This window comes from Urocitellus parryii, chromosome 8 (assembly GCF_045843805.1).
Source record: "Urocitellus parryii isolate mUroPar1 chromosome 8, mUroPar1.hap1, whole genome shotgun sequence".
NCBI classification, from domain to species: Eukaryota; Metazoa; Chordata; class Mammalia; order Rodentia; family Sciuridae; genus Urocitellus; species Urocitellus parryii.
In genome coordinates, this window is record NC_135538.1 from 14430386 (window position 1) to 14456678 (window position 26293).

Sequence of the window (26293 nt, forward strand, 5' to 3'; positions counted from 1 at the left end):
AATACAAGGGGATCTTAAATAGGAGCATCGAACACCCATCAGAAGTGGACTCCAGAGAAACCACATGTGCATACTTGAGCAGCCACACAGGAAAGATAACCACATGGGCATTAATCCTGAGAGCTCAGGGATTCGTTAGTGCTCAGTGGGCATTTAACCATCCCAGCACTGAGATTATAAAATATGCTGCTTGACTCAAGTTCCAAAGGTGAACAATCCCTCTGACTGAAATTCAGATCCCCTAAGGTACATCAAAACATCACACCATTATAAATTAGTATTTAGTGCTCACATGTACAAGTGTGAATCGAGGGGGAAGTTTATCTCTAGATATCGTTTTCTAGCAATAGCAATAGAATCGGTAACTGAAAAAATATTTCCAGAATAATTCATTGAGCAGTCTTCTTTTCCTTCCACTACTCCTCCCACACACCTTTGATTTAAAAGACAATTATTTACATTGCAAATATGAAACACAAAATGGCATGTTAGAATTTCTAGTTCCAGCCACTTTCAAATGCTTTGAAATAAAATGCATTTGTTGAAAAGAGAAATAGGAAAAAATGAATTAAACACACTAAACTCCAAGTGGCTATGCAAATAGAAGTCGCCAGCCCTGGACAGTAGGCCAGAACGGGCACCATGGCAGGGTACCTACCACCTTTCATCATCCCAACTTCATAGCATTTGCGGAGCCGGCAGGCTTGGCAGCTCTTCCTCCTGTTTTTATCAATCGTGCACTGGTTGGTAGCTGGACACATGTAGTCATTATGCCCTATTAAAAGCAAGAGGACAGAATTAACATTATTTCAAGGACTTTACAGGGAAACTGCTGGATGATGTTTTCATATCACTAACTTGGCTTTCCCAAGTTGCCACCTTGATCTGCCCTCCTCCTCTCCATGCTAAGTGCAAATAAACCTCAGCTGGACTTAATTTCTACCTCAGCCGATTGCTCCAGGAGGTCTTTGGAGCTCACATGTACAAATGTGAATCACACAGCCTAGATAGAGCTGTATCACCTCTCACCTGTGCCCCAAAGGTCAAGGTTCTCGGTGGGTGAGATGTTTTGTCTGGGTTTTGTGTTTTTACCCAGGCCACTCAATAAAATTGTCCAAATAGAGCTGCTAGAAATCAGATTTTAATAAGGAGTTTCAAGGTGGTCCTTCCTAAAACATAAATTAAAGGATCTTTAATTAGATACTCAATGAAACACAGAATATCTAAATTCAAGCAGGAGGGTGCTGGGTGTCCCCAAGGCTCATCCTTGAGTTAGTCGGTCACTTACTCCCTGGAGGGTGCAGAGCAAACTGCTGGACGGCTCTGGGCCTCCCTTTCCTACTCTCTAACCTAGAGACAATATGGTGTCCACTACCGAAATTATTCTAAGACTCAAATGTGAGAATACATGTCCACGTGCTTGTATCCAGTCAATCACAGGAAGTTTCTACTCTAAGTCACCTCCACTTCTTTATCCATTAAAAGAAGACTGGTTTGTATTGTGCAGAATATTAAACTTCACTAATTAATAAGTACTTTTTTGTATGAGTCTAATTGTCTTAGGGAAGTATCCTGAATTTAGACTAAGAAAGTACTATGTACTGTTTAAAAACTCGTTTCCCATTCTCCCACCTCCCCCAAACTGAATGTATACATACCACCCTCTAATTCAGATTCTCTGCTAAGGTCTTTATCTTCCCATTTAGTAAGGACAAGATGTATCATATAATGAAATGTTTTAATATAGGTCTCTTTATTAAACATAAGAGTCAAACTTGATTAAATAGGGTGGAGGGGGTGGGGCTTGACAAGAAATGCTAGCCTTATAAAACTTGTCCCTCCATCTTTAGATATACATTATAAAAGTTACTGTATAAACAGACTTCAGCTCAAATTATCATCTGCATTTTTCTATTGCATAATAGAAACCAGAAAACTATTCAATGGAGTTGTAAACTTGGAACTTTGGCAAGAGACCACACACTGCCTCCAATATCCAGGCACAGATATTATTTTTAGAAATGTCCTTATTAATAAGGACAAATTGTGGAAGTAATAGAGCCAGGAACGAAATTTGTCTGGGAAGATGCTAACTCTAAGCAAAAGGTGCATTTTTCTGGTACCATAAAGATATGGTTAGTGTTTGGTCTTCTGTGGGGTTTATTCAGAATACATTAATGTATTTTAGCTAAAAAAATGAGTATAAATTAAATTAATAATGACTTAAGCCAAATATTATGTTGACTCACTTTCTCCCCTAAAAGCAGGTGTTTTGCAAGCCAGAGGAAGATGGGAGAACTGAATAGGGTGACAGGCCAATTGGCTAAACCTTCTATTTGGATTTGTCATCCACTGGAGATGCTTATCTTTATAGAACCAAGTGAAATTCTTCAACTAACATGTTTAATACACAAAAAGCACTGGATTTGTGCAGTCAAATTCATTCCTTAACAAGAATAAAAACAGATGTACAACAGAATCACTTCATAATGTAAACCTATTTTGACAAAGCTGGGTTTTCTTTTACCTGAAATACATTAAAAAATGTTGATAAACTGATGAGAAGAAATATTTAAAAGCACATATTTGATATCTACAATTAAAACAAATTCTTCTTTTTTAAATTTTTAACTTGTTATTTTTAGATACACATGACAGTAGGGTGTATTTTGACATATTTTTCATGCATGGAGTATAACTTAATCCAATTAGGATCCCATTCTTGTGGTTGTACATGATGTGGAGACTCACTGGTGGTGTATTTCTATATGAACATAGGAAAGTTATGTCCTTCTTAACCAAATACCAACAACAACTATTATTAGAAGAAGAAAACCAACAAAATAATATTTTTTTCCTTAATGAGTATAATTTGGTCAATGGGTATTATTAAGGCAATTGATTTAATTTGCTTTAAGAGGAAATTCTTCTTTAAATCTCATTTAATCTTGTGGGAAAAATACTCCAGAAAAAATCCTATTGAAGTATAGTTACTTTTTTAAAAAGCCAACTCACACCAGTGATATTTGCGAAGCATTCATGTGTTCACTGTAAAGACTCAAGACTCTGCATACCTGTGACTAAAGGCTGAAGCTATGAGTCATGTTCAGGTGAAGGTTTGAAAAATAATAATCACTATTTTCTTGTCCACCAAAACACAAAAATGATGACTAGGGTTGCAGCTCAGTGGAAGAGCACTGGCCTAGACTGCACCACATGCTGGGTTCAATCCCCAGCACTGCAAAGGTAAAGATCAAAAGTAAATAAAAATGAGAAGCCATTGGGGAATCTATAATTTGAGTAATAGGAAGTAGAGGGACAGCAGACACAGCAAACAACCAGACAGCCAGAGAGTGGGGGGAGAAGACACCTGTACACAAGATTCATCAGGTTCTTGGGGAACAGAGGATTCCCATGAACTTCACCTTCAGCATGTCTGAGTTCTTTTCTCTTGACTTTTTCCTTCTCTTATTCTCCCCCTTTTGGTAGCAGATGATTTTTTTTTCTTTGTTACCATCACTCAGAAATTCTACATTTGTTAGTTATAAAAATAAGCAATCACCCATAATCAGAGATTTAAAAGGAATATAAACTCAGGCCATATAAAATAAGCAGTAACATGAGAGAAACCCACTATTGTGGGTCCTTATTTTTACCACCTTTTCCTCAGTACTTTCTTGACTGTCACCTCAGGCCGAATTTCTTTCCTGAACTTCAGATTTCTATGTCCACTTGCCCTCGGTCCATAGAGACTTGACTCACAGACTCTTCAGAATGAACTTGTCCCAGTGAGATTGACTGTCTTATTGCCTCAGCAGTGTGTCCGTACCCACCACGAGACCAGAAACATGGGTGTTATTCTAGATCTTCTCTCTTCCTCAGTGGACCCTCCTTCCATACCCCTCATCATACACATGAACACAGACACATGCACAGAGAAATCAGATCCATTATTTCTAACTTTTTCAAAGCAGACCAATTTCTTCCTATGCTCACCCTCACTACTGGAGTCTGTACCATCTCCCATCTGGATCATCACAACAGCCCACTGTGTGTTTCCCTGCCTCCAACTTTCCCCTGTCAACCTTCTCACCATGTGGCCACTGATTTTTTTTCAAAATCACACCCCATGCTACCACTATCCTGAATTATATTCTCACTTGCCTCCAAGGACTAAGGATAAAATCCAAAACCCCAACACAGCTTACAGAGCTCTTCCCAGCTCCTCCCCAAGATTCTCTCCACACTCCCTAAGGCATTCCTGGGTTCCAGCCATGTCTTCTGTCCAAACATGCCAGGCTCCTGTCACTCTCAGGATTTTGCATGGGCTCCTTTTTCTTGTGGATACTGCACCCTCCCTACTCTTGCATGGTGGGTTCCTGTTCAACTTTCAAGTATGCATATGAGATATGGATTCCTCTGAGAAATCTCCTCTGCCCCTCCAACCATGCCTAGTTTATGTCCTATTAGCACTTACTACATGGGACTTGATTGCTTTTCTCAATTCCTGGATGGGTTTAGGCGTGACAAGGATGGACCCTCTCTGTCTCATCCATTACCATGTGCTCTGCACATTCTCAGGCACACAGTGGAGCTTAGTGAGTCTGTTAAATGACTCAAAGAAAGATGCCAATGTTCTGTTGCCCCCTCCTTCATCCTGTCTGAGGAGCACAGGCTTCTTTATATCAGGGTTCTATAAAGAAAGTAATGACTGACAGAAAAGCAGTCATCAAGAACACAAACAATAACAAAGGCTGAAGAAGATGTGAAGAAAGAGGAAACCTTCACCCTGTGAGTGGGATTGTTACTTAGTACATCCACTATGGAAAGCAGTATGGAGGCTCCTCAAAGAGTAGCATGGAACCACCATACAAGCCAGCTATACCACTTCTCAGCATTTATCCTGGAGAATTAAAATCATCTTACTTTAATGGTACATGCATACTATGTTCATAGCAGCATAATTCATAACAGCCAATGTACGGGACCAGCCTAGGTGTCCATCAAAAGATGAACGGATAAAGAAAATGTAACATACACACAATAGAGTTTTATTCAGCTGTAAAGAGAAATGAAATTATGTCACTTTGGGAAAATGGGTGGAACTTGAGAATAACATGTTAAGTGAAATAAGCCAAACTCAAAATGTTTTCTCTCATATATGGAAGTAAAAAGGAAAATAAAAGTTGGAGGGATCTCATGACAATTGAAGGGAGATTTGCAGAATAAAGGAGAGGGACCAGAGGAGGGGAGGAGTGGTGGGAAAGGGGAAATATGATCGTTTCAATAGATGCAGAAAAAGCATTCCACAAAACACAGCACCCCATCATGTTCACAACACTAGAAACTAGGGAAAATGGGAACATACCTCAACATTGTAAAAGCTATCTATGCTAAGCCCAAGGCCAACATCATTCTAAATGGAGAAAAATTGAAAGCATTCCCTCTAAAACTTGGAGCAAGACAGGGATGCCCTCTTTCACCACTTTTATTTAACATAGTCCTTGAAATAATAGCCAAAGTAATTAGACAGACAAAAGAAATTAAAGGGATGCAAATAGGAAAAGAACTCAAACTATCATCATTTGCCAACAATATGATTCTATACTTAGAAGATTGAAAAATTCCACCAGAAAACTTCTAAAACTAACAAATTAATTCAGCAAAGTAGCAGAATATAAAATCAACACCCATAATCCAAAGCATTTTTGTACATCAGTGATGAATCCTCTGAAAGAGAAATTAGGAAAACTATCCCATTCACAATAGCCTCAAAAAAATATTTGGGAATCAATTTAACAAAAGAGGTGAAAGACCTCTACTATGAAAACTACAGAACTCTAAAGAGGTAAATGAGAATGCTGATACAACATATCAAAATTAAAGAGGACTTTAGAAGATGAAAAGATCTCCCTTGTTCTTGGATAGGCAGAATTAATATTGTCAAAATGAGTGAAGCCGGTGACATCACAATACCAGACCTTAAATATTCTATAGAGCAATAGTAACAAATAACAAAAACAACATGGTATTGACACCAAAATGGACTTGTAAACCAATGGTATAGAATAAAGGGCACAGAGACAAACCCACATTAATACAGTTATACTAGACAAAGGCACCAAAAACATACATTGGAGAAAAAATAGGCTCTTCAACAAATGGTGATGGGAAAACTGGAAATCCATATGCAGCAAAGTGAAATTAAGCCCCTATTTCTCACCATGCACAAAACCCAACTCAAAGTGCATTAAGGACCTAGGAATTAGACCAGAGACCCTGCATCTAATAGAAGAAAAAGTAGACCCAAATATTCATCATATTGGATTAGGCACTGATTTCCTTAACAAGATTCCTAAAGCTTCTTCTCAGCAAAAAGAAAAAGAAAAAACAATGAAGTGAAAAGAGAGTCTACAGAATGGGAGCAAATTTTTACTACACACACATCAGTAGAGCACTAATCTCCAGGATATATAAAGAACTCAAAAAACAAATAACCCAATCAATAAATGGGCTAAGAAACTGAACAAACACTTCTCAGAAGAGGATATACAATCAATCAACAAATATATTTTTTTAAAAAATGTTCAATATCATTAGTAATTAAAGAAATACAAATCAAAACTACTAAGATTTCTTCTCACTCCAGTCAGACCGGCAGTTATTAAAAATACAAGCAACAATAAGTATTGGTGAGGATGTGGGGGAAAAGCACACTCATACACTGTTGGTGGGACTACAAATTGGTGCAGCCTATATGGAAAGCAGTATGGAGATTCCTTGGAAAACTTGGAATGAAACCACCATTTGACCCAGTTATACCAATCCTTGGTTTATACCCAAAGGACTTAAAAACAGCATACTACAGGGACACAGCCACATCAATGTTTATAACAGCACAATTCACAATAGCTAAATTGTGGAACCAACCTAGGTGCCCTTCAATAGATGAATGAATAAAAAATTGTGGTATATATATATACATAATGGAATATTACTCAGCATTAAAAGAGAATAAAATCATGGCATTTACAGGTATATAGATGGAGTTGAAGAATTTTGTGCTAAGTGAAATAAGCCAATCCCCAAAAAGCAAAGGCCAAATGTTTTCTCTGATAAGTGAATGCAGATCCATAAGGGGGATGGAGTGGAGCACGGGAAGAATGGAGGAACTTCTTTGGATAGGGCAAAGAGGAGGGAAGGGAATGGAGCAGGAATAGGGGTAGGAAAGATGGTGGAATAAGATGGACATCATTACCCTAAGTACATGTATGAAGATACGAATGATGTGACTCTACTTTGCATACAGAGAAATGAAAAATTGTGCTCCATTGTGTACCATGAATTTAAATGCATTCTGTTATCATGTATAATAAATTAAATAAATGAATAAATAAAAATAGAAAGCTGGTAGATACCCAGACATACTGAAGATTACAAGGGGCCTTGTAGAATTTTATTAGAGGTGTGCTGGTGTGATCACTATCTCCAAACTAAGGGAAACAAACAAAAAATAAAAAACTGCTTCATGATTTTACAAAATCCTACAAGATTAGCCCTGGTTCATCTCTCTCCTCACTACCATTACCACAGAATACATTTAGCTGTAAAAATAATGAGTCTATGATATTATATTCCAAAGAAAATAAAAATCCTCATAAATAAATTACAAGGTCAGAGGACTAGTAGGAAAGAATGAACACCTTGATTGAAGGGTTTCTTGCACATAAAAGATATAGACTGCTAAATGTCTCAATTTATAAGAGAAGCTAAAGTTCAAGTGTTCTACTCATGGCTTAATAGTTAAATATGAAGATATTAAAAATGTTTGCTTCAATCGTAGCCTCTAAAGCTGAAGATCATTTTGTCAATAAAATAATACAGGTCTGTTGACATATTTGTGCAGTGAGTTATTTTTCCACCATTTTATTACTTCCTAAGTTTCTGCCATCAGAGTTGTATTTGAATGGGGCTTTCCAATGTCCCTATCTCCAATTGACACATTTCAAAGTGCTCTACAGCTCACAACACTCCTAAGGAAGTACCCACACAGATTTAATTCAGGAACTCCAAACGTCAAAATATATGATATCAGCTCTTATTTTATGATTTTTTTTATAAGTGAGCTCACTAAGAATATATACAATACTCTGAAAAAAAAAAAAAGCATTGAAATCAAGGAGGTTTTCATGAGATTAGGCAAGAAGCTAATTATGAAAACCGGGAAAACATTTTGCACCATTAAGGAATAAACACTTAACACTTCTTATCAACATATGTAAGCATTTAGCTAACAGTTCATATTTTAAGGCACATAAATCAAAATGAATTCTCAAGCATAAATTAACTCTCCAATTTTAAGCATCCACACATCAAATAAAAACCAATTGTACTAATCCTGAAAAGCTCAATGAAGAATTCAACACAATAACATTTTATTTTCAAAGTCTTTTTCTCTCATACCTAATTTAGCTACCATACATAAAGCTTGGTTACCTTTCCATTCTCTTTATTAAAGGCTCTTATGGACTATTTGCATAAAATTAACAAGTTTATTAGAATTTAGAAGTTGTGTACAAATAGTTTAAATTGCCAAATAAGATATCAATTCTGGAATTATTTCCCTGCTTAAGTATTTAATGTGTATTTATAGAGTGTTGAATACAGCTTTAATGTGGATCCTATTAATATTTAATAGGATCCTATTAATATTTGGCAAAGGGAAATCCATGACATTAGTGTTTATCAGTAAACTATGCAGATGCTCCACAATTTATGATGAATGGGGCTACAGCCTAATAAATTTATCATAAATTTAAAATATCATAAGTAAAAAATGCATCTCATACAATTCATCTACCAAGCACCCTAGATAGCAACACATCACACACTGCAGAGTGAGTGCCAGTTGTTCCCCTCGTGATCATATGCCTGTCAGGAGCTACGGCTGCTGCTGCTGCCCACCATCATGAAGGTGGGTCAGACTGCACATGCCTAGCCAGGGAAGGGAGCAGAGACTCTAAATCAAAGAATTTCTACCAAATGCATATCATTTTCACAATATTGTAAAATCAAAAAAATTGTTCATCGAACTATCCTAAATTGGGGGACATCTGCATTATTCTCTAGATACTAAGGCACATGAGACAAGTCAAACACATGGTTTTGAGCTTTTGCATTTGAAAATATAATAAGAATCCACTGGGGAATGAATGGTCAGAGCTCCATTGCACAAGGCAGCAACCAGCAAGACCTGAGCAACTGCATTTTGTAACAGAATTTTCCGTAAATGGAATTCCTAAGGAGGGATGCACCTCTTCCTGCTTATTCCTTTCAAACCTGTACTCACTTCCTGTCTGGAGGCCCTGTCAGAGGCTTCTCTGATCATTCTAAGAAAATTGGCCTTTTAGTTACTGTAGTTCATGTGGCAGACACTTGATACTATATTAACTGTATCATTTAATCCCCAAACAACTTTATGAGGAAGGGATTATATTAATCCTCATTTTACCAATGCAGAACTTTGATATATCAAAGTTTTAAACTCTGTTCAAAGCCACATAGCAAGCAAGTGGCAGATTTTTAAAAAAAACAGGATTGAACCCAAGGGTGCTTAACCACTGAGCCACATTCCCAGCTCTTCTAAGTTTTTATTTTGAGACAGGGTCTCCCTAAATTGCTTAGGGCCTCCCTAAATTATTCCCAGAACCACTAGTGGTAACACTTCCATGGTTATATCTCCTAAAATATGACAGCTCAATCCCATGACAAGTGTTTATCAGTGGATTTGGAAGATAGGTAATAAAAATCTTTATGGAAAGTGTCTTAGCACACTCCAGCATAGAATAAGAAGAGAAAGCAGAAAGCAAAGTACTGATGAAATAAACAAGAAATTTACATCCTGTGGAAGAACTGCAGTATTATGTTTGGAAATAAATTTTGACTCAGATATTAAAGCAAATATTCTTCGATTTACAGCCAATGCAATGTGCCAAACAAAATGAAATAAAATTTGGCTGTCTTGATGAACACATTCCTAAAAATCCAGCAAGGACATTCAATGTGCCATGATTTGAATGATTTCACAACCACATCTGTACGTAATGGCATCCAAATAAAACCAGCATGCCTTAATAATGCCTCCCAAATTATATTTTTACACCAGTCAAATCTAGTTAATCTTATCAGTGAAAACATTACCTCCAATTGGCATTTTGTTTTGATTTTTTTAAGTGAAACAAAAAAATACTGTTGTCATCTCAGAATATTTTTAAAATAAGATTTAACAAAAAAAAAGGAAGAAAGAAAGGAATTCTAGGAAAGAAAATCATACTGAAAAGTTTCTTTTTCTAAATGAAAATGAAGTAATAAGGAAATCTCTGTCCTCACAAGACCCTAGTCTGTTAAAATTTTGGCCGGGGTGGAAATGACATGACCCCTGCTTTTTGCCCAGCCTCTTGATTTCATCTGAAAAACCACAATTGTTTTAAGCACCTGGCACAGGATCAAACCAACAGCTGCAATAGGGGAAAACATAATGAAATCAGTGACCACCATCTCATTGTCATACTCAAGACAATGAATGGCTTTCAAGAATGCCTCTCAGAGCTCCACAAATAAGTGCTGTTCTACATCTCAGAAAAAGACCTTCTGAAAGTGCTCCTTCTGGGACTACAGATAAGCATCAAACAAAGAGCAGAGAGGTGACCATTGGTGAGATTAGTTCAATGGCAGGTGGCATTAAGCTCCCCTTTGGATCTCTCTCCTTTTCTCTGTTCAATGGTTTCCAGAAAGTTCTCCAAGCTTTTTTTTTTTTTTCTCCTACTTGGGCACCTTTAAAATCCAAACCCTGGTATGTTCAAAAGTAGTAGAAATAATTTCAAAGTTTTCTTGTCTTCAGCTGAAGAAGCAAGGAAGAAGAAAATGATCCGGTGATCAGAGCTTGAGGGTAAAACTCAGAGACCCTGCCCAGGGCTGTGTTTCCTGCCCTGGATCTCTGGAATTATGAATAAGCACATCTCCCCACCCTCTCATTTCTGGGTCCTTTTGGTGCTTTGGAACAAAACGGAAAAGCTGTTGACTAAGACTTGTGTTGAAGGTCCCTGCCACATCTCAAGATTCCCTTATGGAATTTTGGTCCTCTAAGCACTAAAATAAGTGCTTTCACCCATCTTCACGATCTCCCCCAAGTTCACGTAGTAGGTGAAGTTCCTCCCAGGCATCCTGATCAGAGTAACAATGAGGACCTTCTGAATCAACAGGCAGAGGCTACTGTGGCACATCTACAGCATGAGTTCAGTCGTCCCTCCCTTTTTAAGTTTGTTCAGTTCTCCTTTATAATAAGGAAACAAACCGAGAGCTAGTCTGTCAGATTGAGAAATAACTACTAACGCTTTTTCAACTTAGGTAACACTTTCTCTTATCTAGTAGAAACAAGTGAATGTTGGTTTTCATTCATTTTTAGGGGCATTGAACCATTAGAAACGTTTGTTTGATAAAAGTAAACCAAATCTGTGTATAGGGAGAAATGTTTTCCACGAATGTGGATTTATTTGCATGGAAAATTTAACCTAAGAGTATAGACAGTCTCTTGTATTTTATAGTCCTCGTGGCTGGGGATAGATTCTGTGACATAAGCTGCAGAAAGTGGCCCTGGAGCCTGGCAGAAGGCAGAGTACATGTGGATGCTCAGGCAGTCAGTGCAAAAGTGGTACTAAAACTCGCACTTCCTGGGCATCCAGACCACTCCAGACTGTGTGGTCATACTGCCCTGCTGGGAGAATTATTCCAGACAAGCCTCATCACAGCATTGCAAAAGAAGTGTTCTCATTTCTCAAGGATATTTAGCTTCTCAGTCAACATTCCACTTCACATTTTAGCTGACGAGAACAAAAGAGCCAGAAAAATCTAGAATCTCTTTGCTTCCCTTTCCAGAACTAGTCTCAGGAAAGAAAGAGGCCCCCGCTGTGTGGCCTGAACATGCTAATTAAGGTTTGCAGGCCTCACCCAGGTCTGCCTCTGTGAAAGGAAAGATGGGAATCTGCTAATCATTATGGTCCACTCTAGTTCTAAACCTTCTTCTTCTCACTCTGCTGAGGTCCACGTTTTACATGTCTTCTTGATATTCCAGATTGGTGAGATTTTTGCCACTTCCAGTAAGTAGCTGCTGTACCAAACTGTAGAGATATAGGCATATTTGGGGAATGCTTTAGTGTTAGAAGTACCAGACTTGGGTTTGAGGCTCAGGCTCCGTGTGCTCCTGGGCAAGCTAGGCAAGCCCTCTGGGCCTTCGGATGCCCCTAATATGATTCTTTTTTTCTTTGGGGGGAGAATATGGGGGGTTGAACTCAGGGGCATTCAACCACTGAGCCACATCCCCAGCCCTATTTTATATTTTATTTAGAGACAGGCTGTCCCTGAGTAGCATAGTGCCTCACCATTGCTGAGGATGGCTTTGAAGTCACAATCCTCCTGTTTCAGTCTCCCGAGCCACTGGGATTATAGGTATGCCCCACCGTGTCCAGCCACTGCTGCCATATAGATGGATGAGATAATAGATACAAAGTTGTCTTTGTAACAATAACAGGTATCACTCCATAATATGGAGCCTCAAAAGAGAATGAGTGATCTAGAAAGATCTCTAAGTTATTCAGTGGGAAAAGTCAGGCACAAAATAATGTGTATGCCATAATGTTATTTATAAAATGTTACCAAAATATATGTGTGCATACATAAAGTAATTTTTAGAAAATGTAATAGTTTTTGCCTATTGAGAAAGGAACAGTGGCTTTGGTATGAGACAAGAAGACCTTAACTTTTCATGACATACCATGTTGTATTGCTTTAACTTTTAACTTTGTCTACTAATATGCTGGTGTTTATTAATAATTAAAAAGAAAGAAATAGGGCTGGGGATGTGGCTCAAGTGGTAACGTGCTCATCTGGCATGCGCACGGTGCTGGGTTCGAACCTCAGCACCACATACAAATAAAATAAAGATGTTGTGTCCACTGAAAACTGAAAAATAAATATTAAAAAATTCTCTCTCTCTCTCTCTCTCTCTCTCTCTCTCTCTCTCTTTAAAAAAAGAAAAAGAAAAAAATATATTTGAAGTTTTTGAAATCAACACCAGCCTAATGTCAATCTTCATTTTCTTTTCTGGCTCTGCTCCCATCCCCTCCAATCCCCTCCAGTGGCTATTTCTCTTTTATTTCTGCAAAACCTTGTTCATCAAAAGGAAACTATCACACTTCTCTTATATAGAATTAAAAAAAGGCTAAGCACAAGCTGTGTTTTCCAGCTCATCCCGCAAAGAACAAGCAGAGGTTTCTCAAGGATATTTAGCTGTTCTGGTCTGTGGGGTTACAAGACCATATGAGTGTGAGTCTCCACCTTTCCTGGCTGAGACATACAACCCTTATTTCCAGCAGACCCGAATCTTTATCCCCGAGAGGCTTGGTGTCCTCTACATAGAGAGGATGGAGTCATTCTAAACCTTAATCCTACACCTAGTGGTATAACAGGTAGCACGTGGGAGCATTCTGGCTTTGCACCATTATCCACTTGGCAATCAAGGCTAATCCCAGACAACTCTGTGTTCCCCTTCCATTGCTGCTAACCTAGAAGGACAATGGTCAGAGAGCAGTCCTCATTCCAAGGTCCCTTCCAGAAGCACTCCTTCCTTTATGGGAGACCACAGAACACAATAGTAAGAGTCAGGCTCTGCAGTTTGACTAGTTTCAACCTTGGATTATTTTTCATATAAACCTCAGTAATTACAGAGTTGACCTCCTAAAATTTTGTGAAGTTTTAAATGATATTAGATGCATGTAAAATGGGTAACATTAAGCCCAGGGCAGGGTAAGCCCTCATTAAACATTAACCATCATTATTATTAGATGCTAAATCTTCACATGGCACAGCTCAGGGACAACATCTAAAAGACAATAACTTCAAGCCAATCTATAATAACCTATCATTTCCTAGTATACAATCTGGTTTTACCTGTAAGTAATTCTCTTCACATCATATAACTTGCAAGGCTACATTTATGCAGTCAAGTGTAAATCATATAAAACTCTTGGTCACATGCACACACACACACAAAAATCCTCCACAGTCAGCAAAAGGCTAACTGTCAGAGCCTTATGAAACTTCTAAGGCTTGAAAAAGCAGGCTGAAATGTAAGAAAAACAGCCATTTATTCAATCCTCTTGACAAACTACGTCCAAACACCTATTTAAACAACCAAGAATTACATTCTAACTTGTCCAGAACTATGTGAAAGTCATAATATGCCTCTACCATAGATGATCTAACATAGACTAATAATTCACTTCGGGGCTGTAAAGTAAATGCAGTTACCTCTCCTCTTCAAAAAGTAAAAGGTACATGCTCACCTACAGTCTGAGGGAAGCCCAAATCTATGAAACCCATCTGTGAACACAGAATGTATTGTTCCCTGATTCTTGTTACTGGAATTTTCCTAGGTGCTTACAAATGAGAACAAGGAAGACAGACTATATTTTATTTAACAAAATATATTTCAAGAGGTGTTAAATTTGGCATAATTACTTCTTTGCAATCTACTCTCTTTCTACTGATTAATAACTTGGTGTCATTCCAAATTCCCATTTCAAAGTAGCAATTATGAAGGTTATTATGAAGTTTGATTTTCTTTTTTAATTCACTAAAAAGGCTAGGTTTATGTGGAAGCAGAGCCCACTTTCTGAGAATGATCTCATTAAAGGGAAAGATTATATTCTTGGTGTCACTATCAAAAACACAGCAAGAAAAATAGAGTAGTAAGACTCACCTAGTCCCATAAAGTATATTTCACTAATCTATAGAAACAACAAATTTCAATTTAAATTGTTGCTCTCATTCTGTACTTTGCAGTTAAATACTATCTTCATTCTTTAAATATATATTTAAGTAAGGAAATGCTAGTTAGAAACTTTATCCAAAAAATGATTCAGCAATAAAAGAAAAATGAATTCATCCAAGAAATTTTCTCAGTCTCTGCTATATATAAGAAAAGATGTACTTCTTGATATTACAGAGACTCAAAAAGACTATACTTGCTCACTTTTTTTTATACAAGGTATTGAATTCAGGGGCACTTAAACACTGAGCCACATCCCCAGCCTTTTTTATCTTTTATTTTTGTATTTGTGAGATACAGGGTCTCACTGAGTTCCTTACAGCCTCAATAAATAGCAGACACTAGCTTTGAATTCGCAATCCTCATGCCTCAGCCTCCTCAGCTACTGGTATTATAGGCATTGCCACTGTGCCCAGCCTGAAGCTTAACATTTTAAGGTTAAAAAAAAAAAAAAACATAAGTGATGAAGATTCCAAGTCTTTATAAAAAAAACTCTCATCTCTTGTTTTTATAGCATAATGGTAACTAATTTTCAAATTCTGGTTTTGAGAAGTAATGGGTTTTTTTCTGTGTCTTACTTATTTCACGTAGTTCAATGTCCTTAAGATTCATCCCTGTTGTCACAAATAGCAGCATCTCCTTGCTAAGAATAAATCCTATCAGCACAGTGGCACATGTCTGTGATCCCCATGGCCTTGGAGGCTGAGGCAAGGGAACATGAGTTCAAAGTCAGCCTCAGCAATTTAGAGAGGCCCTAAGCAACTTAGTGAGAATCTGTCTCTAAATCAAAAAGGGGCTGGGGGTGTGGCTCAGTGGTTGAGTGACCCTGGGTTCAATCCCTGATTACCCATCCCCCAAAAATGAAGAAATAATATTATAACACACACACACACACACAGTTAAGGAGAGAGAGAGAGAGAGAGAGAGAAAGAGAGAGAGAGAGAGAGAGAGAGAGAGAGAGAGAAGGATACAGATGTTGGTCAAAGGATAAAATTTTGTATGTAGGACAAAAAAGTTTACAAACCTAGAGTACAGCATGGGTGACTGTAGTTAATAATACAGTACTATACACTGGAAGTTTTCTGTGAGTAGATCTCAGGTGTGCTCACCACACACAAATTATGGTAGTATATGAGATGTGAAGCAATGGATATGCTAGCTCAAATGCAGTTATTATTTCACTATGCTTGTGTTTATCAAAACATCATATTATACACCTTAAACATATACAACTTTTTTTTAAATTAAATTTAAAAGGACATAAGAAGTAAAGATGGTTGTAGAAATAAAATAATGAAATGTTAAGTTACTTGCTCCACTTAGCTTCAGAACAGAAAGAGGGCAGAGACCACTCGAGGTCATAATGACGACGATTCTTTTCAAAGCATGATCTCTCATCACTGCATCATCCAGCAATGTCAGAACCACTGTGGCATTTATAATTGAGGAAACAGAAGTTCAGAGACACTGGTTTTTGAAGACCAAAAGAGGAGTAGCAGGAAGGAAGATAATTGCCTCATAATGACCTCACAGGGCTTACCCCAGGAACCAACTCTGTGCATGTGACTCTGCCTCCTGACAACATGCAGAGGTGTGTCCCTGACCAAAACCAGGCCAATCAGAGTGCTTTCACAATATTTGTTAGCTTGAAAAACGTCACAGGTTGTGAAGCTTGGCAGCTGTTGCCAGTCCTGCTTCCCACCTTAGGGTTCATGGAGATTTACCCATGGAGGACATGAAGCTGTCACAGAGAGGAGCAGAAGCAAGGCTGGGGTCCTGACTTGCTCTGAGACCCTGGGTTTTTTCACTTAGCTCAATGAAGTAAAAAACAATGAATTTTCTTTATTTTATTTTATCACTCCATCACCTTTTTCGGTAAAGTTTTTAACTAGCCTTTCTTTACTGAGACCTACCTGCACTCCTGTCCTGCTTGCAGTTAACCAAGACCCTCAAGTGACCTTCTAGCAACATCTTTTGCTTTTCATCTCCCCCTATCCCCAAGCTAGTCTGAGTTGCTGACTCAAAGCTATAAGCCCTACAAATTCATGAAATGATTTTTCTAAGACTACACAGATAAGTTATAATAGTGACAACTATATTTCCATGAAATATAGTAATCTATGACAGATGTTATAGTCATTTTTATTAAGCACATTTTATAAATTGTGACAAAATATGATCCAAAACTGCAAAAATACATTGAAGGTAAAGACTAATTATGCTATTTGGCATCTTATAAGTCATGGAAGTTGAAAATAATAGGGGAAAGAAAGGAAAAAGAAAAGGTTAATGAACAGGAAGCTGTTTTACTGAACTGTCTTCATCCACTGCCACAATGGCAGGTGTAGAGCTTCTAGCCATATAGAGATGGCCCCTTGTAGAGGTTTTTTTTGTTTTGTTTTTGTTTTTTTAGGAGAATACTCCTGTGACCTGATTCATACGTCTTTTATAAAAGTTCACCACACTTAATTGGAAACAGAAACAAAGACGATTTTGAAGAAAACAAGTTTCCACTAGTCTTGAAGCAATAAATCAATCTGACCTCTTATTTCTTGGTAAATAATTCTGTCTTTAATACCTACTGCTTTCATTTCAAATGCATCAAGTATTTAAACAGCTTCATACCATGAACAATATATATAATTTCTAATCCAGCTATAGTTTTTAGCTAAAGTGTAGTCCTAAACAAGATGGCACAAGACCAGGTCCAATTGTGGTCTTATTTCTACTTAAAATACTAAGCTAAACTCCTTATAAGATAAATGAAGCAATTAAAAATAATATATTCATTCATATGTAAAATACCAAAAACAGAGAGAAAAGGATTAAGAGGCAGGGTAGTGAGCCAGACGGATTTCCAAGTTAGTTCCCTTCCAGATCTACATATATCATTTGTTCAAGCATCAGCTTCAGTGTTCTTTCAGCCATCCTGACTCAACATCTCAGAATCACATCATATCTCTTCCTCAAAGGCCTGTCCAGTGGGCACGGTGTCACATCCTTGCAATCGCAGTGGCTCCGGAGGCTGAGGCAGGAGGATTGCAAATTCAAAGCCAGCCTCAGCAATTCAGTGAGGTCCTAAGCAACTTAGAGACTCTGTCTCAAAATAAAATATAAAGAGGGCTGGTGATGTGGCTCAGTGGGTTCAATCTCTGGTACCAAAAAAAAAAAAAAAAAGAATCCATTGTTAATTGTTGCCAGTTCTACTTTAACCAGCCTTTGCCTCTCCTTAGCAAGCAGCCTTTTCCTCCATGTGGTGAGGACGTGGCCACCATCAGTTGTTACTTGCACAACCTGGGACCCACAGGTCCATCCAACATTCTGTACCACTCTCCTTGACTATTTCAATGGTTTCTTGACTTCAGCCCATTCCAAAGCAAACTGCATAAGAGCAAAGGGACTAATTTATTATTTTTTTAAAGAGCTCCCTTTCAAAGAGATGCAAATGAAAGGCTTTAAAAAGTTTTCATGGCTTTTAAATTAATTTAGATAGAGAAGTTCTAGCATTATGAGAGTCACCTCAGAAAGATTAATCTCTAAAATTAAAATCACATTGATCCTCAAAACTTCTAAGAGACTATAACAAAATACTCTGTTTTTGATCTTAGGTAAGAAAAAGGTAGCTCACCACAGGGCCATATGAACACAGAGAAAAGGCTCTTTGTATATCTGGTCACACCACTGGTCCTGCCCTGGAGCAGCCAGCAGCCACCAAGGCCAAGCTCAGAACTCCCTGGGACTTCAGATAGTTCAGCCCCAGAAGACCAGAGCACCAGCTTCTTGTCAATGGGGAGTTTTCTGTCCCAAGGGGTTCTCAAAGTTCTAGATTTGCAGCTAATAGAATAAGAAGAAAGGGAGGAGGAAAGAGAGAAGGAGAAGAAGAATCACCGTTACTGCAATGATTCCATTATAGTCCTATATAATGTTTTGCTTTCAATTCTTCCAGCTGCTTCCAGATGACCTTTTTACCCTTTGCCCAAGTACTTTCAGAATTAAAAAACAAAATCAAAAATATAATTTGCAAATGGAGAAGTGGGAGCAGAATGAATTGCTAGAGTTCACATCATAAGTCACTTTAGGTGCCACTGGTCCCCAGAGCTGGAGAAGGGGAAAACAAGCAAGGTGAGGTGATCAAGCATTGTCTTTGGACTGAGGGACTGTTTCTAGTCCACGTGTGCAGTTGGCTTCAATCCATGACTGATAACAACCCAAGTCCCTTCCAGACAGCTGTCTTCCCCCTTCAGTGGATGTATGGTTAGGGTCAACAGTCACTGAAATATGTCACCTTGCTGGTCAGGCCTGCAGCTGTAGAAATATAGATTCCTACTGGCATTGTTCACACAACAACGCCTTCTGCCTCCTCTTCTGTGATTTCCCAACAGCTCGGAAGGAATATTCTATTGGCCTCAGCTACCTGTGTCCACCTGACACAATTTCACCTGGGCTACTTGAGAATGAAATGAAAGCTGTATTTTAGTACAAACTGAGAGTAAAGACATGTTGAAAACAAAGTGCAAAGACTTTGCACTTTGGTAGATTCACAATACTCTTTCTCTACTAGAGGAAGAATAAAGAAAATGCTAAGGTAAAATCAGCTAATCAACTGCAGCGTTGATCTTTTACATGGTGTTTCAATTACACAAATAAAAGATGTTAATTGTACAAAATAAGAATAAAGATAAGAAAAAAGAACCAGATTTATTCCTAATCCTATCATTCAGCAATTAGTCACTATTTTTTAAGTTTTAATTTATTTTTTATTAGTTACACATGATAGTAGAATGCATTTATGCACTTTAATATATCATACATAGATGGGATATAATTTCTCATTTTTGTGAGTGTACATGTGGCAGATTCATACTGGTCATGCAGTCACAAATATACATAAAGTAATAATGTCTGTTTCTTTCTACTGTCTTTCCTGTCCCCATAACCCCTCCCCTCCCCTCCTTTCATTTCCCTCTATCTAATCTAAGGTAATGCTATTCTTCTCCCCACCTTTATTGTGAATTAGCATCCGCATTTTAGAAAAAACATTTGGCCTTTGGTTTTGGGGATTGGCTTATTTCATTTAGCTTAATAATTTTCTCCAACTCCATCCATTTACTAGCAAATGCCATAATTTTATTCTTCTTTAAAGCTGAGTAATATTTCATTGAATATATATATCACATTTTCTTTATCCATTTATCTATTGAAGGACACCTAGGTTGGTTCCCATAGTTTAGCTATTGTAAATTGAGCTGCTATAAACATTGACATGGATGCATCACTGTAATATGCTGATTTTAAGTCCTTTGGATATAAACCAAGAGTGGAATAGCTGAGTCAAAAGGTGATTCCATTCCAAGTTTTTTGAGGAATCTCCATATGGATTTCCACAGTGGTTGCATGAATTTGCAGTTCCACCAACAATATATGAGTGTACCTTTATTCCCCACATCCTCGCCAACAATTATTGCTGTCTGTATTCTTGATAATTGCCATTCTGACAGGAGTGAGATGAATCTGAGTGTAGTTTTGATTTGCATTTCTCTAATTGCTAGAGGTGTTGAACACTTTTTCATATATTTGTTTATCAATTGTATTTCTTCTTCTGTGAAATGTCTGGTCAGTTCCTTAGCCGATTTATTGATTGGGTTATCTGGCTTTTTTGGTGTTAACGTTTTTTGAGAATCTTTATATATCATAGAGATTAATGCTTTTTTGGAAGTGCATGTGGTAAACATTTTCTCCCTATCGGTAGGCTCTCTCCTCACATTATTGATTGTTTCCTTTGCTGAAAAGAAGCTTTTTAATTTAAATCCATCCCATTTATTGACTCTTGATTTTACTTTTTGTGCTTTAGGAGTCTTGTTAAGGAAGACAGATCCTAGGCCAACATGGTGAAGATTTGGGCCTACTTTTTCTTCTTTAGGTGCAGGGTCTCTGTTCTAGTGCCTAAGTTTTTGATATACTTTGAGTTGATTTTTGTGCAGGGTGAGAGATACGGGTTTAATTTCATTTTGCTACATACGGATTTCCAGTTTTGCCAGCACCATTTGTTAAATAGACTATCTTTTCTCCAGTTAATGCTTTTGGCACCTTTGTCCATTATGACATAACAGTATTTATGTGGGTTTGTCTCTGGGTCCTCTATTATGTACCGTTAATAGATTGATACTTTGTACACACATTTTCAAAGTTTATAAATGCTTCTTGCTCTATGTGTGTGCATGCATGTGTGCATATATACATTTATGTACACACCTATTTATGTGTGCATTCATACACATACATACACACACAGAGAAAAGGAAGTGTTTACAAGAAACCTTTGATTCAAACTTTTTTTCTACCTTATAGTCAGAAAAATTAGGCCCCTAAAAAGCATTTTATAAGCAATAACTATCACATTAGGCCCTTGACAATACTTTCATTTCTAGGGAAACATATTTAAAATCAAAGAGTGTGAGTAGGATGCCCTTACTTATTTCAGGGAGGAGACATGGGGAAAAAATTAGGAGAAAGGAGAACACCCTGTCCCTAAAGTTGCGCTAGCACATCCCATGCACTTCCGGCTTCTTTCCTGGACTTACAAAAAGTGAGGAAGGACACAGAACAGGTAGCACAATGAAAGGAAGTGTTTCCAGGACCTAGACTCACATTTGCTATTGTCTCCTGTTGAGACCAATTGCATGGACATTACCGACCTTAAGAAAAAGTATCACACTGAGAGTGGAAGAGAAAGGAACTGAAATCTTTCAAACATCTTTTAATGTAATGCAATTGATAAAAGCTGGCCATACAATTTTCTACCTTCTCTGAGACCAGTTTTACTGGCATCATATTAAAAATTAAAGAGTGTATCTAAGTTTGTCAACTACTAATTGCTCAGGTTATAGAAAAGCTTACTGTCAACTCTTAGATGAAAAAGGTTCTAGCCAATTTTAAAGCATCCTTGATAAATATCTCACAGAATTAAAACCAGGGGAGAAACCAAGAAAACTGCAAACATAATAATAACCGGGTCTAAATCAGGCCTACCTAAATAAATCTTTACTTGGAACTAAAATCATCATAAAAACATCAAATACAGTATGTTTACCTACATAATCGCTGAATTATATATTACTGCAGAAGAGAATGTCCAGGTTGTGTTGATATAATTACCTTGTTAAGCTTCAAAAATAAGTGGAAATATTCTATTACCCACATCCTACAAAGTATAACCAATCTCTAGATACATAATAAACTTGTTGCTAAAGATATTCATTGGGAATATTTAAAAATATATTACAAATAGTTAAAAACCTACTCTAAGTTGCTATCTGCTACTGCACAGTACTGACCATGCAGAATTAAGTATGCAATTAATAACTAATAACAAATCTCAGGTTACTTGCAATGAAGTAGCCTCTCTTCATGGTGTTCTGGACAGATCAGACACCATCTGCTCCACAAAGGCTTCTAGCCTATTCTAGAGCACTGTGTTTATACCCTACTCTGAACTCACACATGTCCTTCTTGAAATACTCCTTTGCTCCTTTCTATAGCAGCAGTACAGCCTATAGTGCTAAATTTAACCTGGGTGTTCAATTAATGTTCCAGCTGAATCCTTCATTGGACTGGAGGGTCTATGGATGATATGGCTTGCATTTCTCACCTTTCCAAACTAAAACGGTCATTCAATAAATATGCATTCCAATGAAATAAAAAAAATTAAGTACCTGTTAAGTTAGCCCTCTCTGAAGAAGAGGATGCGGGGAACTTGAGCTGGGAAGTCTCCAAGAGCATTCAGAGTGCACATGTGCTAAGGGGAGAGAAGTAGGAAGAAAGGGGAACTGAAGTAGGAGGGTGAGGGCAAGGCTTGCCTGCAGGTGCTGGTGGACAGGGAGGAATGACCAATGTGCTAGAAATCAAAAAATAAAGAGAAAAATCCCCTCCATGGTGATTACTTACACCATCATGAACTGCTTAACAGTAGTGTCAACATACACTAGTGATGGTTTTCAAATGAAATTCTGTATCAGTAATTCTGAAGTGAATTGTGAATTTTTATTATCTTAAAACCATAATTTCTTTGTGCATAACACTTACAGAAATAAACTAAATTGATACGGCCATCCTTCTAGATCTTTGTGCTTAGATTTTAATCACAAAATAATTCATATTTGTAAATGTAGTCTAACCAGCCACCTATAAATTCTTAAATCTGGTGATTTCTGAATAACGATTTTACAATTTCAGCACTATAGATATAAGTTATGCCTTATCCTCTTGCCTAAAAAAGCTCCCTTTTCTGAAAAAATAACACATACAAGAAAATTCTATTTCATAAATCTACCATCCACTTTATAAAACTTTTACTTGCTACTATGGTAATTCTGCATTTATTCATAATATTCATTTGGATAAAATTTAAAATCCACTTACTCATTCTTAAAGAAAACAAAGAATATAGGCCTGTTACAGAGAGACACTGAATTTAATAATTAAGGTTTTTTTTCTTCCTCTCTTTCTTAGCAATGAAAAAAATAAAATCTCTTTATTTCAGCTAAAGAATACAAAAAATGTGTGGGAAACAATAAGAGTACTTTCCCCACTATATTTTCTTTTTCTCAAGTAAGTATCTTCCATATTAAAATATATTAATAAATAAATCTGCTTTCTAACTCATATACAAATGCAGAATTAATATAGTAGCAAGAAAAAGTTTTATAAAGTGGGATGGCAGATTTATGAAATAGATTTTTCTTGCATGTGGTATTTTGCAGCAAATGGGGCTTTTTTCAGGAAAGGAGGTGAGGTATAACCTGGATCTATAGTGTTGAAATTGTACAATATGAATTCAGAAAATATCAGTCCATGTTTAAATGCATAGTTTTCTCTGAATGAGTATCAGAGAAACAGACCTTTCTCTTTAAAAAAAAAAAAAAAGGATATAACGGTATCAACAGAAGTTTTCCATGGAAGAGGGACCAATCTGGCAGGATGAGACCACAGACCACTACTGTAAGGTTTTGCAAGAACAGTGTCAGCAATAATTCTGAGGGCTAGTTGATGCCCTTTGCAAATGTGCCCATTAAAGCCTATCTATAATTTTTGTGGGAAATTATTGCCACTCATAAATGGGGCTTTCTAATGGAATTGTTGATGAGCTTAACCACTGTATATGAGCACAAACTACCACTTTAATGGAAATAATCAATGCCATGACCAGAATAGAACCACTTAGTAGGGAAATTGGGAATTTAATTTCAATCAGGTGAACAAAAAGTAAAGAAGAATGCTTGAAGTGGTAGCATAAAAAACACCAGCGATTAAAAACATTTGGAACCTTTGCTTACCCTTCAAAGGCATTTGTTGCCATGGTTTTTAAAGACCTCTGAAAGCTTCAGCTGTGTCCACAAAAGCTGCCAAAAAAATAGGGGTTCTATACTGATTTTATTTGTCAGAGGCATTTTGTCTTAATTACCTCCAAGTAAAAGATTGCCTGGCCAAAAGGACAGAAAAGAAGAACCACTGTCATTTCACATGTAGGAAGACTGTGATTTTACCTTTTCTGAGACTTTCTTCAAATGCACACATGCAGGTGCATACACACATGTCTAATTTTTGTACTAATGCAATAAGAGTGACAAGCACTTAAAAGTGGTAATGGGGGATTCTTGCATGGAATGAGGCTTTCAGATCTGGATTCTCATGGTGTTTTTTGTTTTTTTTTTTTTTTTTCTTCCTCTGAGGAGAACCAGGAGCCAAACTTGTAGCAAAGGAAGCCTGTCCTTCTTTCTCATGGCAAGGAATACAAAAGGAAGAAAGGGGCTGAGATCCTCAGATTCCTTAAAGTCCCCAGTGACTTTAAGACCTCCCACTAGGTTCTGCCTCTTTATCAATTTATCAATACCTGCAGGTAATTCTTTCTCCAAAAAAGATTCATTATAACGACTTTCATACAAAAATTCCATGACAGTGCATCTGTGTACACACTAAAGACCTCCTGCTCTTCAGCCTCAATACTTTTATTTCTCTGTTGCATAATATGCATGTTACCATAAGAAGGAAAATTGAAAATTAAAAGTAGAAACAGTAGAAAGACTAGGCAAACTCTTGGTCGGAAAAGTGGGCTATGAACTCCCACAATACAAATAATTTGCAAAAAAAAAAAAGTAGTTCTTACTTGAGCATCATAAAAATGCTTATATTTGTTCCTGTGCTTCAGTATGTAGCTTACTATCTTGGTACCAGCATGTTCTCTTTTCAATTATAATCTCCTGGAGAGCATTGTTTGTCCCTGTTCAGCTGATTTGTGATTTTCTTGTTTAGAAGGGTCTTGTGCCTACTTTTATTAATAAACATGTTTCTTACAAGGTTTTGGTAAAGTTCAGGGAACTCTTTCAACATATTAGAGTTTCTGCTGTGGTTTGAGTAAGTATCTCCCAAAGGGCCATGTGGTCAAGGCTCAGTCCCCAGCCGTGGGGCTACAGGAAGTGGAGGCACCTTTAAGAGGCAGAACCTAGTGGGAGGTCTTAAAGTCACTGGGGACTTTAAGCAATCTGAGGATCTCAGCCCCTTTCTTCTTTCCTATTCTTACCATGAGATGGACAGGCTTCTTCTGCCACAAGCTCCTGCCCCATTGTGTCTGCCTCACCACAGGCCCAAAAGCCAAGTGACCATAGACTGAAACCTCCAAAACTGTGAGCCAAAATAAACCTTCACTCTATTTCACGTGATTATATCAGGGACTTTTAGGTATTAGGTAAGGGGAAGTATACAGTTATTTCTCCATTATTAATAATGTACAACCTTCAAGGAGTACTTAGACCATTCTTCTCATCATGCTCCTTTAAAATTAATTGAGGAAATTGATTCAAATCATCCTTGAACTGTCTGCACAGTGCTGATTCTGTTTCTGTGGCTGCTGGATAATTCCATCTGCAGACCCAGCTACATTTTCAAACTCAGCATGTCTAGAAGTCAACTTACCCTGTGCCCCTACTAATTGGCCTTCCTCTTGAATTCACTAGTTCATTCATTTCCAAGGCCACTCCCCCTCTGTTGGAACATCTTTAACTCCTTTCTTTCCTGGATAATTCATGTTTAATCATCTTTATACAATGTATGATCTTTTTAACCTTCCATTTTATTCCCTTTTTTCCCATTTTACAATCACCGAAGTGTCCAAATTTATAATGTACCTAAACTGACGGAACATCACCCAAATTAGTCTTTATGCTTTCATTTGCTCCCTTCCCTGAACTTTCCAACATGCTTGTGGAAGGTTAAACTTCATTAAAGAGTATTTCATCCTATGATGGTTTTATGTTGCTTAAAGTCCACAAACCAAGCTTCACCTTCCTTTCATTCTTTGATTTATTCATTGAGTGACTCCTATAATACAAAGCTTGATTTGGTCCTTACCTCTGA

At 37.4% G+C, this 26293-nt stretch overlaps 1 protein-coding gene across 1 annotated transcript in view; it reads right to left on the minus strand.

Moving 5' to 3' along the window:
- The window catches only part of Esr1 (estrogen receptor 1), a 269902-nt gene that overhangs the window by 203167 nt on the left and 40442 nt on the right, over positions 1–26293 (minus strand). Inside the window, exon 4 of the mRNA XM_026399936.2 lies at positions 659–775. Within this exon, the coding sequence (XP_026255721.1) occupies positions 659–775 (117 nt within the window). The remainder of the gene's footprint in view (positions 1–658; positions 776–26293) is intronic.